Genomic DNA, 14617 nt, shown 5'->3' with positions numbered 1-14617 from the left:
TCTTGCTATCTCTGTCCTACTTTCCTGCTTGTTCTTCTTTTCTTCTGCTATGATACTTAACTGATGCATGACTTTCCTCTCTACTTTGCCAGAACAGCTCTTTATATGAAAACTCACAGGTATTGTGATTCCACCAGTTTTAAATCAACAATATAAAGATGGGAATGGGAGAAATTATGAAATAATTTTCTTAAATCTTTAGCTGATCTGTGGCATGTTTTATCACAGAAGTATCGCGTCCTTCAGGCTTTTCTATCTATCTTAACCACATTTATCCCTTTTACTATTCTCCTCCAGTCCCTCATCTTCTGCCGCTTGCGTCCTCTTTTTCTATTCCCTGCTTCAAAGTACTTTGGTATTGGTCGTCTCTGCGTTTCCTGTATCTTTTCTTCCCTTATGCTGCTATCATTTCTCTCCCTCCTCTTTCTATCTGGATTGCAATTTCTTCCCTTGTTTCCTGCTGAATAACAGATTTGTGTGAATAAATGATGACTGTGAGCGTGTTTATCTACGCATGATTACTTCTTTCTCGATGTAGCTCTGTACACACAAGTCTGTTTGAAGGGTAAATGTCATCATAAGATTGATAATCCAAATGCTTGTTGATTAAAGCTTTTACACGCTTTCATTGCCTGCTAAACAAAGCATTTCAAATGTTGCAAATCTGCAATAAAAGATGATTTTTGGTTTTTTTTCTGCTGAACACATTTTTGTTGATTGTGATTTTGCCATGTAAAGCACACAAGTACTAAAATCCTAGTCTTTCCAGTTTGTTGACATGTTATATATTCACATTATAGTTGTAGCCCAGTATGATCTAGCAGTTTTAGGACAGGGGACATGAACAATCATCACAACAACTATAGATAATGCAGATACTAAATGTTTCAAATGCACAAGTCAGTCACCTTACCTTTGGTGTACTAATCAAGTACGGCAAGTAGTTCCCTAAACCACTGCCACGACACTTTAAGCTGGCTCTATAAATGAAAGCTTTTAAATTTTGTTCAACAGCTAATCTCCAACTGTGGTCACTGATTTTAATATACCTTCTTCATTTAAACCATCAATGATGGCACAAATGAGACTAAACCCAAGCAGTTCCAGCTCATAAAAAGAAAGCAGCTACTAGATAAATACCATAAAGTTTCATAGTGCTAAGGAGGACTCCACAGTTTGATGACGAGTCTCTCTGGGTTCAGCTTAATTAGAGCAGCACTGAGTTAGCTTAACTCGTCTAGCCTCCGCCGTTATTTGAAAGTAGGAAGTCATGCATGCAAAGGTATGCGATTCCCACACTGTTAATTTAATATGTGTATAAATATCTGACTATTAAAGCTGACAGTCACCAGGGTAACCTCAAAGATGTTGTTTTATTTCTAGTTATTTCTCAGCGTAGAAGAGATGACTGTATCACAGTGAAAATTGTGTCACTGTTTTAATAATTTCTTACTGTACTGTATGTGCCCACTCGTTCTAATTCACTCTGGATAACCGCAGTAGCTGAATGTCCTACATTTAGTACTCTGTACCTCAGGCTTACCCAGTGCACTGTAAAATTTCAGATTCTTTCCCGAGCCACACTTTTCTCCTTTTTGACTTATGAAAACACACAGGGATATTGGATTCTGCCTCTAAATCAACACTTATCTCCAATACAGGAAAACAAAACAACAAAACTAACAAAACCCTTTGGTAATGAAAGTTTTACAAAGACCAGCAATTTTGTTTTGAGCTGATGCATCTCCAGATTCCTTTTTCTTTTGTCTTTTTTTTTTTAAATACTTCTTCATTGATTTTCTTTTTGTTTGTTTTTAACAATTCCATTATTTTGCTAATACTTATGTTCCTTTTTAGGTCTTTGGAGCTGTTTTTTGCCACCAATCAAAATAACAGAGGCGTGGACCACGTGAATGACAAATCTCCTCGTCTCTGCCGCAAGTTCTCCTCTCCACCTCCTCTGTCCATCCCATCCCGGACCACCTCCCCCGTCCGAACTCGAAAGCTGTCCCTCCACTCCCCTATCACGGCCAGAGTCGGGGGCCTTGATCTGACCAGTCCTCTGTCCAATTACAGTGTCAACAACAACACTTCCCAGTCTGCTGGCAGTAGCCCCACATCTGCCCAGACACCAACACCTCAGACCCCAACCCCAACTACTTCCTCTCCTCCCCCCCCTCCCTCTTCCACCTCTCCTCCACCGAACAATTCTAAGCCAACACAAGACCAAGTTCCTCCTATTCCCTCCTCGCCTGACCAGAGTCCCTGCTCAACTGCAGAGGGAGAGGATGTCCCCAGAATTGACCCCTTCTGTGGAAAACTGCGACGGAGTATACGCAGAGGTATTTCATAGTTTCCCCTATTACACTTTTCAGAACATTAGGACTGAATATTGTTGAAATGTATCTGTTATTCTATGGTTTTCATTACTGTATTATAAGAAAAACAGGGAAATAATCATTGTCAACTTTTAGTACTTGAAAAATAATACAGCTTATGTAAATAATCAAATAGGCACATAAATATATGAATGTTTCTCCTGTTTGTTAGCTTTAGGTTATTAGGTCAGACCGCAAAAATACTTAAATTAGGCTGAAAGCTTTCTGCTGCTACTAATATTGACATGAGGTTAAGCATATGGGGTCTGAAGTGTGCTTTGCTGCATTTGTAACAGTAGTAATGAGTGATAAGTGATGTTGCAGTGCACTCGCATTACCTGAAGTTCAGCAAGGAAAGATATTAAACCACCGGGGGTCAGAAAAACCTTTCACAGGTTAAAATTAACAGTAGATTTTTTAAATTTTGCCTGCAGGTCAAAAAGCATGTCCGGTAACCTTTTCTGCTTCTTTATATCAAATAGCATCAGGCCACATGCTGTTAGAGACTATGTGCTGGACTATGTTTGTTGTTTAGGTATATTATCGGTGTATGTATTGCCACTAAACTTATACATTTAAAGAGTTGTTGGTGTACTAAAGGGTTTATGAAGCACTGAAGGTTACTAATCAAATGACAGAGTGAAGTGTTTCCCTGTAAGAGCAGAACAAGTGCCTGGTGGGACATCATTATCTCCTGGCATTTGTGTGCCAAAGTCAGCTAAGCCGCCTTCCCACCACACACGGTCAGATCTTCTAATGGTAGTGTTAAACAGCTCTCTCAGGCTGGAGAGGTATAGCGTCAGGGCATCTCAGGCAACACGGTTTCAATTTGACACTCATCAATATTTGCACATGTGTGTGTGTGTGTGTGTGTGTGTGTGTGTGTGTGTGTGTGTGTGTGTGTGTGTGTGTGTGTGTGTGTGTGTGTGTGTGTGTGTGTGTGTGTATGTGCATGAGAGGTTCATGTGCTTCTAACCGCTTACAAGGAGACAAAGACCCATTAGCATTGGTACCACAGAGCCACTTCACCTCTTCTCTATACTGTCTCAGCTTCTTGGGCTCTTAATCAGTCAGTACATTCTGTGCTTATGTGTACCTGCAGCTAATGTGCATCCACGTATATGTCTGTTGATCTTTCTCTTGGCTTGTCTCCTTAATGTGTGTGCATATGCATGCTGGTAAATTACCAGTGTGACATTCTGAGCACAAGTTAAAAGTGATTATGTGAAAAATCTTACTGTTTTAAATCTATCTATCTATCTATCTATCTATCTATCTATCTATCTATCTATCTATCTATCTATCTATCTATCTATCTATCTATCTATCTATCTATCTATCTATCTATCTATCTATCTATCTATCTATCTATCTATCTATCTATCTATCTATCTATCTATCTATCTATCTATCTATCTATCTATCTATCTATCTATCTATCTGTGTGTGTGTGTGTGTATATGTATGTGTGTGTGTGTGTATATATATATATATATATATATATATATATATATATATATATATATATATATATATATATATATATATATATATATATATGCACACACATAACACATAGTACTATAACAGTTTCACCAAACTAACAGTAATGCCAGGCATGACCTCTATACTGAGTAATTTCTGTTAATTTAGTTATAATGGGCCTCTTGTCCAGTAAAAAAACCATTAGCATCATGGTCACCACCAGCAATCTTCAACTTTGCTTTTCCTTCTTTCTAGCTGTACTGGAGTCAGCGTCACTAGAGAAAATCATCCCAGAGTCTCCACAGACCAGTGAAGCAGGAGATATGTCGCCGTGCCGCTCTCCTTCCACACCTCGACACCTTCGCTACAGACAGCCTGGTAAGAGGCCGCCTATGTGTGCAGGCTACTTTACAGAGCCACAGAGTTAGGCAGATATCCTTGACCCTATAGACTAACATCATACTAAAATACAAAACCCATACATCACACAGCAATATACATGTGTTTGTTAAAGTATTTGTGTTTAGCTTTGTCAGCATGGTTTTTCTTGCAGTGGATCAAGTTCATTGACAGGCAGAATAACACTGAAGAAAGTCTATGCTGCAAGCAGAACATTTGATATTTTTATTGCATCTTTATTTCGTCTTTATTTTTGTTTATTTTATCCATTCAAAAGTCACAAACCATATAATAAATTCAAGTGTTGATAGCTGATGTTAAGAACATGTGACAGTATGTAGGCCTCACAAATGTCCATGGCCATTTCAGAGCCATCAAATTTGATATACTCCCTAATAACAAATAATCTTCTATTTACAGAGTATTTTTTGAATGTTTTACATGAATACTTTTTTTGCCCTATACAAACAAGGTTTTTCCAGGAAAATTTAAAAAAAAAATTATGAAAAGAATAATTTTACTTTATAAAGGAAACAGTGATTATATTCTGGTAAAGCAATAAGACATAAAAGAAAAATCATTTCAGTCAATAGACATTGGAATCATATTTCATTATGTTAGATTGAAAGGAAAGTTAGCGTTTATGTTCACGCTGTTGTTGCCTTTGATGATAATTATGTGCTTGTGCACCTGCAGTCCAGCCAGGGGAGAACTCACGCTGCTCAGTCTCTCCAGCTTCAGCCTTCGCTATTGCCACAGCAGCAGCAGGACACGGTGCACCGCCAGGTACACACACACACACACACACACACACACACACACACACACACACACACACACACACACACACACACACACACAGAGTAAAAATGATTAAACAATTCATCCAGATCATAATTCTGATTGCAAAAGCTACCAGAAAAATCAAAAAGGAAATATAAAGAAAAAACAATGTAAAAGTGAATAATAACTCAAAAATAAAAACCAGAAGTATAATAGCCCCGTGGTGGGCATAAAATAAAAACGTTATACGGTTAATTTTGTTTCTTTTTTTTAGTTATATATAGGTTTAATATTGTTAAAGCAGTAACATCTCTTGGGGGACAGGGTCAGTGGATAATCCATAACTCAGTTTCCATAATCATGAACCTTTAAAAAATAGCTCATGTGATGCTTTAATATTCAAAACTTTGAAATGCCTGCTTTTTGTTTGTTTTTGATTTTCCATCCAGTGTTTACTAACTCTGAAAGAACCTGTGATAAAGAGTTCATCATTCGCCGAGCTGCAACTAATAGAGTTCTCAATGTTCTGCGCCACTGGGTCTCCAAACATTCACAGGTCTGTCTGTACCCACCACTCTCTGTGCATGTTGTGTGTGTGGGTGTGTGTGTGTGTGGGTCCAGTGTTTTGCTGGGGTGATCAAGTCTGCGGTCTCATTAAAACAGGTGATTGATGCGTTCTCGCTCTGCTCCACTGCTCCCAGTTGATCGCGTAAACAGCAAACTGTGCACAAACACACACCAAATATTGTTTTAACTGGTCAGCTGGCTCAGCCTGCCTACTCTTGTGCTAAACAGCCAGCCTCTAATGAATTGAACATCAAGGTAATTGCCTGCCTCCCTGCAGAGATCTTTACACTCTAACTGCATCAATATGTTTTATGTATTTTTCTTCGATAAAACAAAATGCTGTGATGACAGTCCAGCTTTAGTCAACTTATTAACACACAGGCCCGCACAATGACATACACACATACAGACACCCACTTATTTTTTAGAGGCCAGAGAACAGAAAGAGCTTGTTAAAACTGACCTTTAAACAGGAGTTAAATTGAGGTAGGAGTAAAGCAGAAAATTGGAGGAGAGGAAAGTGAAAAGACTGTAAGAAATGAAAGAGGAACGGGGATTTGGAAGAAGTATCATGCCGCCGTGACTGATGATTGATCAGGTGATGCTTTTATTGTGTGGAGACTTGAGGCAATATTAATTACAAGAGTAGAATCACCTGTAGTTCAGGTAGTATGTGAAATTATAATATGTGAATAATATTCCTCAGTTTGTTAACAATATATCTACTGAGATTAATAATCATCTATTTAATCAGCTGTGCAGTGGTAGCTGTTTCTTTGGTATTTTAAAGTACCTTACACATCAGCTGAACAACAGACTTCATGAAATGTAATTGTCTTATTATGCAAGTTCTTAACTATGGGTACTTGTGCCTCTGGGAATACTTCTGCAAAATAGGTTGGTTAAAAAAATCTAAATTAAAAATCTGAGTAAAAAAGCAAATGTATCTAGTGCTAAAAACCAGGTATCAAAAAAGCAGCAGTATTTAGAAGAATGAAATATAATTGGCTATAAATGGTTAACTGGCAAACTGACCTAAATCCTCCACAAGAAACACAGTAAAGAGCCTAAAGACCCAGCCTATAAATTCTTCTCATCCCAGTCTGGTCAAGCATCTGAAGGATTGACTGAAACGAGACCAATACAAAGAGCCTAAAACCACAAGAACGAGAACAAAAGCATCTTGGTGCCACAGGACAGAGGTCCCAATGATCAGAGCTATTCTGACGGAGGATGTGACAAACTGCTTTGTATATTACTAATAACAGAAAAGTACTCTGTATTATATCACCAACTAAAATGAAATATACCATGATAGAGGACATTTTTCCCACTTAGACTTTCCATTTAATCCAGTTGTGTTGTTTGTTTGTTTACTTCACTTCACTTTATCTTCACTTCTCTGGTTAAGATTTTAGTTTGAATCAAAATCAGGCTTGTGTTACTGTTACCATTACTACCAAAGTCTGTATAATGTAAACATGTATTTGTTTGTGCTTAGGACTTTGAGATGAATGGGGACCTTAAGATGTCAGTGATCTGTCTCCTGGAGGAGGTGCTTAGAGATCCAGACCTTCTGCCTCAGGAGAGGAAAGCTACTGCGAACATACTAAAGTACAGCTGAAACTCAAATACATACAAAAACATGCTCTCGTACAAACAAGCAGCATGTACACGAAGCACTTTGGCACCTTTGAATGACAAAAATATGTCATCAAATAGTGTTGTTTTTAATTTTTAATACTCTCTTGTTCTAATACTTTTACTGTTCTCCTCTATTCTGTCTGATAGTGCGCTTTCTCAAGATGATCAGGAAGATGCCCAACTGAGAATAGAAGACATCTTACAGATGGTGAGAAAATGAAGCTTTTCCCTATTTTCTGTCATATATACAAACTTTTTCATCCTGGGTACTGATATTAACAATTCCTTTGAGCCAAAGTTCAAAATTCAGCTGCCCTAAACCCTCAGTATCTGTTCTTGGATCTATATCAAAGTGAGGAGCGGAGATCTCATCGATATGTTTATCCCAGGCAAACAGCTCTGGCTGTAGGCACAGCACTACCCACATGCTGTTCAAACTTTCTCATTGCATTCAGAAGAAAGGTGATTTAAGGGGAGGGTGAAGAAAGCTAAATCAGATTGTTTTAGGCAGTGGATCTACAGTGGGCATCTTGACGAATGCCCACTATAAGATAAAAAAAAGATTTATTTTGAAATCTCAAGGTATTTTATTCAGTTAGCTTTAGTAGTGACTCTATAATATAGCGAGTTATAAATTTGCCTAAGATGCAAAAGGTCCTTATTCAAGACCAGGAGGAGACACCAGTCATTTTGGGGTTGTGTCAGAAAGGACATCCAGCATCCACATATTTGATGTGGATGCTGGATGTGGAGCTACCTGCTCTGGCAACCCAATAAGGGAGGAGCTTATTTAGCAAGCTTTAATCTATCTACTCTATCTCCAGTATAAAAAGAGAAAAAGTAATTTTCTACATAGCTTAAATGTCTTGTTTTGCAATACCTAATTTTATGGCTTTGTTCATGTAGTTACAAAGTATTACAAATTTCTGCGAAATACTTTCACAGTTATCACCACCTGTTGCACATGATGACAAAAAAAATCACAAGCACTGACAATTTCCTAGATTGGATCGGTTATCTCTGGAAATCACAAACAAATAGACGTATTGGGTTTGTAAATTGTGAAAAGCGTCTGTCATTCACATTGTTCTAAGCTCTGGGCAGAAGGGGTAAATAGACTCTGTGCTGACAGTGATGCTACCCAGGGACTGTCAAATGTCATAAACCATATTTATCACAGCCTGTCTCTTTATTAGATATTTATATCTCACTATCTCACTTCTGTTTGGGGTCATTTGTTTTTATGTCTTTGTCTCTGAATGTGTGTGTGTGTGTAGGCGGACTGCCCGAAGGCAGAGTGTTTTGAATCTCTCTCAGCGATGGAGCTGGCTGAACAGATCACTCTGCTGGATCACATCGTCTTCAGGAGCATCCCTTATGAGTCAGTCCTCTCATGAAACCCAGTCAGTCCTCTCATATGTGATCTGCATCAGGTCAAAGAGACATAAATCCCCTTTATGGGCACTGGGCATGCTTTTAGAAGGACATAAATGAAAACTAATGGTATTTTATTTCAACTTTAGAACTCCAAACATCAGAGAATAGATTTGCACTTGCTTACCATCTGATTTCAGAGGCATTAGAAAATGAAACTTATACTCTGCTATACTTGAGTGTGTGTGATCTCATTTGGGTATATCTCTGTCTTCCCTCTCGAAGAGAGTTCCTGGGCCAGGGATGGATGAAGGTCGATAAGACAGAAAGGACACCTTACATCATGAAAACGAGTCAGCACTTCAATGATGTAACTTCTTCCAATGTGTTTAAGCACCATTTTTTTCCAGACTCTTCTGTAAAGATTCAGTACCTATAGCTCTTCATTAATACCATACTACTCTATTCTTTTTCTTTTGAAGATGAGTAACCTGGTGGCATCGCAGATTATGACCCATACTGATGTGGGCTCAAGGGCCAACTCCATTGAGAAGTGGGTTGCTGTGGCAGACATATGTCGCTGTTTGAACAACTACAACGGAGTATTGGAAATCACATCCGCACTCAATCGAAGTGCTATCTACCGTTTGAAGAAGACCTGGGCTAAAGTCAGCAAACAGGTGGGGTAAATCCTGAACAACCCTCTCTGTATGCAAAACCTGAAATACTTGTTTAAAGATCTAAAGTGTATAAACACTTAATCTCATCGTGAAGCACTAGAAAAAAAACATCTTTTGTCCAAAATGTTTAAAAATGGGAATTCTTCCATTGGCACTGATACTGTACCATTAGAGGGTTTCAGAGAAGAGACGAGTGCTTAATCGCACTTAATGTTAATAGCGGTAAAGTTTATTGTCTGCTCTTTACTTAATCCTGATAACATTCAGCAGACAGGCTGCCTGCAATGCTATTCATGGCTGGAGAAAGTTTCAAATCTTGCCATTTTAGATCATTATAAATGCCTGTTTGTGATCTTTTCCAGACTAAAGCCCTGATGGACAAACTGCAGAAGATTGTGTCCTCAGAAGGACGATTTAAAAATCTGAGGGAGACGCTGAAAAAGTGAGACTTTGCATTTGTTTTTAAAATACCATCATATGTAAGAAAAAGCGCAGCACAATGGTGCAGTGGTTAGCACTGCTGGCTCACAGCAAGAAGGCCCTGGGTTTGAATCCGTCATCTGGCCGAGGCCTTTCAGTGGCTTCGGCTTTATTCTTTAGTGGGTTAGATTATATGGTGATTTCAAATTTCCCATAGGTGTGAATGTGGGAGGGAATGGTTGCCTGTCTCTCGGTGTTAGCCCTGCATCACACTGGCGACCTGTACCCTGCCTCTTGCTGTATGATAGCTGGGATACACTCCGACAACCCTGACAGGGATAAGCAGGAGAGAATAGACGGACGGACGTATCAAAAAATGAGTTTTTATGGACTTGGAAGCAAGTTGATTTGTATGCTATTCTTTAACTCTCTCATTCCAGTTGCAACCCTCCTTGTGTGCCATATTTGGGAATGTATCTAACAGACTTGGCCTTTATAGAAGAGGGAACACCAAATTTTACAGAGGAGGGTCTTGTTAACTTCTCCAAAATGAGGATGGTAAGCGTGTGTAAATAAATGCACTGGAAGCAGATCATCTTGAGGTGCACGCTGTTAAGTCAGTATTAAGATAAATTCCATATTTTATTCAGATATCTCACATCATCAGAGAGATCCGACAGTTCCAGCAGACGCCGTACAGAATAGAGCATCAGCCCAAGGTACTTTTATTTTTAATTTTTATCTGTACTACCTTTCTTTATCTAAAGATCAAAAACATCACAAGGCATTATTTCATTTAGACGACATGCAATTATTATTACTTAAACAATATAATCAAAGGGCAGGATAACATTTAAACTGTCAAAAAGCTTCTAAAATAATAAAAGAAAACTAGTCTGAAGAAGTGAGGTTTGAGAGTGGTTTTAAGGAATTCGTTTTGCTTGGTTTGACTGCACAGATTATTCTTGGATGTGCTTGTCGTGGCTCTTGTTCTGAGAGGATTACTGAAAATCCCTTTGATATATGGGTAGTCTTTTTTTTTAAAGAATGCATGGAACAATAGAAACCATCCCAAATTGCCCAGTCTCCTGTTTTTGCTCTAATGTACTCATCTTTCAAACAGGTATTAGTTGGACCAACCAGAAAACAGATTACTTTAATGAATAGCTTATTTGCAAAATCCTATTGGTGTATTTCCTGTGAGATCATCTTATAGTCAAAATCACATCAATCTTTAATTGAAAATAAATAATTGAAGCTGTAGCCGTAAAGATATTTTAATCATCATGCCTGTCATCCATATTCGATTATAACCAGGTGACCCAATACCTTCTGGATAAGACTCTGATCATGGATGAGGATACACTTTACGATCTCTCCCTGAAGATAGAGCCCAGGCTTCCCGCCTGAGTTAGAGCTGTTTGTGGCCTGTGGGAGCCTGCTGAACCTGGACCCCCAAAAGGGCAAAACGCCCACGTGATCTCATCAATCAAGAGAAAGTTGGAAGAAGAATTTTCAGAGCAACTTGGAAATAGAATGAGATTTGGTCTAAGGAGACAGATATCGATGCATGCGGTCAGTTGAACATGTTTGAGAGCTTTACAAGAGAAAGGGGAATATAAGAATGAGAAATGCACCTGTAAGGTTGTAAGACAGCTCGTCTTCGAGGGGAAAGAGAGGTTGCATTGTATGAAGGTTTTGAGGAAATTGCATGTCATAGTCTGGTGCACATGGCATCACACTTCCTGAGGCAGCCTGAGAGTGCAGGACAGGGTGAGAGAGAGAAGTTAATGGATGTAACAGAGATGTAGCATATACAGATAGTGTGACAGAGAGGTGTTTGAGCTTACGTCTCTGTACTATTGTCTGTGTTCTTTTGCCTGTGCATTTTCCGTGCCATGTCCTGTGGAGCAAGACCCCTAAAATGCTTTCTGTCATGAAGGTCACTGCATAAAACTTGCATGAATTCAGCTTGGGATGTAACTGTCTAAATTGCCTTCATTCTGACCCCTGATCCTCTGCTTAGCATGCACCGCTTTTGCCAGGGTGACTTCTTAAGCCATTATGCATCCTCAGTGGGCTGAATGCGTCAAAAGCCTTTAAACCTTCACATATAATGCAGAAAGACGAAAACGAAACACAAAATGTGATATATTTTAATGAATTTAGATTTTTCCCTTGTTAAGCAATTAATTCTATATTTATTTGTGATTGCTTAATTTGGTTGACTTTTTTTTAAAGAACATATGAATGATTAAAATTAAAACATTTATTCCGTGCCTTCCACTAGTGCAGGTCAATCTCCCACATTCCCAAATTGAAAATTTGCAAGCACAAAGTTTTATATAAATTCAAATTTAAAATATTAAAATTTTATTTAAAATTAAGACTGTAATTTTACTCATTCATTTCCTTTTTTTTTAAGATCAGACGTGTCATTTAGACTAAACAGTAGCATGTCAGTGTAATGTAGTAAAGCCATTGCAGCATCCAATGAGCATATATCTCCCTCTACTGTTTAAATATTGTTATAACCTCTGCTAACACAAAGCTTTGCAGCATGTGTGTGCAATTTGTTTTTTGGCATTTATTGACTGTCAGCTGGGCTAGTGGGTGTCATCACTCCTCTATGTGTAACTGGGGCAACTACAGTCTAAACTGGGACAGTACACAGTGCACTCCCTGAGATGTAGCTTTGCTTGATTGAAAGGGTGATCGTTATTTACCATGCTATTTATTTCAGATGCTGTATTTATATTATTTTTTGTATATAGTGACTTTACACATATTGTACGATTGAAGAAGAAATAATTGGAATTGTTATGCTGTGAATACTGATTTTATTGTTGTTGTTGGGTTTTTTTCTTTGTCTCTGGTTTTCATGTTGAATTTTAATTTTGCATCGGAGGCTCTTGTATAGGAAAAAAAAATCTGTTCAACTTTATTCTAAAAAAAATGCCTTTTGAAGGTTAAAAAATGTAGCACTTCAATAATCAGACATTGTTTTCTGTATTAATGATATGATAAGTATAATTGTCCTGCATGCACACAACAGCTGCATGTTGTGCATGTCTGACTGGACGCTTCCTTTACCTTCTTCCTCTGCTTCTCTATAATAATATCGTCTCTGTAGCTGTCAGGAAAAAAAAGAAAGGTATAAAAACAATACTTTGTCCATCGAATCAGGCACGTTTGTCTCTTAGTGTACCTCACAAAGTTAAGCCTCTTGGCTGTGTCTTCTGCAAAACTAGCTGTTGCTATGCAGTAGCAGTGTTGCAACTTTTCTCACAGAACAATAACCTTATTCAAAATCAATTAGAGGAAATGTTTCAGACTTTGCTCTTGGGAAAACTTGCCCTTTTTCACTGCATCTGTAATTCTGAGTGTCTGTTTCACATTAAAAGTGTGGGAATACAGTATGCTATGTTTGTATTGTAATATTATCTTTGTGTTTATTTGTTTGCATTTTCATGTGTGGGTGCAGGGGAAATAAATTCAACATGCCTTATACGTTTGCATATTTCTTTGGAGTCCTTAGTAAGAATTTCAGTAATATTACCACTAATGCTGAATCCACTTCAGCTCCTTTCAATAATGCATCAAAAAATATCACTAAAATAATGTGGCCAAACTTTGTAAAACCAGACACCAGAAATAGATTTTAATTCCAAAAAAAAGTTGGAGACACTGAGTAAAATGTAAGTAAACGTAGAATGCAGTAGCTTGCAAATTTCAAACTCATTGTTATGCACAGAAAAAAATGTAAACAAAAATTTCATGAAAAATATTAGCTCATTTTGAATTTGATGGTAGCATCATGTCTCAAAAAAGTTTGGATGGGGCAGCAAAAGTCTGGAAAAGTAAGTGATTCTAAAAAGAAACAGCTGAAAGGACATTGCTGCTAACTAGGTTAACTGGCAACAGGTCATTAACATCGAAAGAGCATCTTAGGCAGAGCTTCTCAGAAGTCAAGATGGGCAGAAGTTCTCCAACCTACAAAATACTGCATCTAAAAAACTGTACATGTAATATATTATGTACAGAATTTTTCTGCTGTTGATCCAGGTTCAGATCACCAGTCCTCCCTTACACTAGCCACCTCCTCCAGCTGATCCAGGTGGACACTGAAGCATTCCCAATTTAGCTGACAGACATAATCTCTCCAGCTCCCTTTCTTCTGTCCTGGGGCCTCTTCCTGGTAGCTGAACCACCTCAAGTTGCTCCTTTCACTGTGCAGTGAGTAGTGAAAGGAGCAACTTGTAGTGGCTTTACTATGAGCACCTCCTGACTGACAGAGGTCCTCATTCTATACCTACACCAGAGTCCAGTCACCCTTTGAATATTATTCTATAATGTTGAGTCTGGCTATAGAATAATGTTCTTCAATGAAAGAACTATTCTGGGAATCTTCAAAAATCTCTGTGCACAAGAAACAAGGCTAAAATCAATATTGGATCCCTGTGATACACAGCATTACAAACAGGCATGAGTCTGTCATGGCAATCACTGCACTGCACTTCCAGAAGTTAATGTCTGTGAACACAGTTCCCTTGTGCCATCCACAAATAAAGGTTAAAGCTTCATCATGCAAAGAGGAGGCTGTGTGTGAACAAGATCCAGAAATGGTACCATCATTTCTGGGCCAAAGGTCATTGGAAATTAACTGAGGCAATATGGAAAACTGGTTTGTGGTCAGATGGATTGAAATTTTAAATTATGTTTTGAAAAGAATTTACTGTGTCCTTCAGACTCATATTTCAGCAAAAACAATGCTAAACCACATACTGCACCTATCATAACAGCATGGCTTCGTAGTGGAAGAGTCTAAGTGCTAAACTGGCCCAACTGCAGTCAGACCCTTCACCAAATAAAAACACTTGGTACATA

General features: G+C 38.3%; 1 protein-coding gene across 1 annotated transcript in view; it reads left to right on the top strand.

Annotated features, from left to right (window-relative positions):
* LOC146657680 (ras-specific guanine nucleotide-releasing factor 2) overlaps window positions 1-13229 on the top strand; it is a 45391-nt gene extending 32162 nt beyond the window's left edge. Inside the window, exons 17-29 of the mRNA XM_085425959.1 lie at window positions 1858-2342; window positions 4119-4241; window positions 4959-5048; window positions 5495-5601; window positions 7114-7226; window positions 7404-7464; window positions 8534-8637; window positions 8916-9000; window positions 9113-9310; window positions 9673-9752; window positions 10171-10288; window positions 10381-10449; window positions 11048-13229. Coding sequence (XP_085282085.1) covers window positions 1858-2342; window positions 4119-4241; window positions 4959-5048; window positions 5495-5601; window positions 7114-7226; window positions 7404-7464; window positions 8534-8637; window positions 8916-9000; window positions 9113-9310; window positions 9673-9752; window positions 10171-10288; window positions 10381-10449; window positions 11048-11140 — 1726 coding nt within the window. The 3' untranslated portion in view covers window positions 11141-13229. The remainder of the gene's footprint in view (window positions 1-1857; window positions 2343-4118; window positions 4242-4958; window positions 5049-5494; window positions 5602-7113; window positions 7227-7403; window positions 7465-8533; window positions 8638-8915; window positions 9001-9112; window positions 9311-9672; window positions 9753-10170; window positions 10289-10380; window positions 10450-11047) is intronic.
* Window positions 13230-14617: the final 1388 nt, after the last annotated feature.

The sequence above is a fragment of the Rhamphochromis longiceps genome, linkage group LG12 (assembly GCF_057381845.1).
Source record: "Rhamphochromis longiceps isolate RC_006_pf linkage group LG12, R_longiceps_female_GT1.1, whole genome shotgun sequence".
Taxonomy (NCBI): domain Eukaryota; kingdom Metazoa; phylum Chordata; class Actinopteri; order Cichliformes; family Cichlidae; genus Rhamphochromis; species Rhamphochromis longiceps.
The sequence above is the reverse complement of the archived record's forward strand: the minus strand, read 5'-3'. Positions and strand labels throughout refer to the sequence as shown.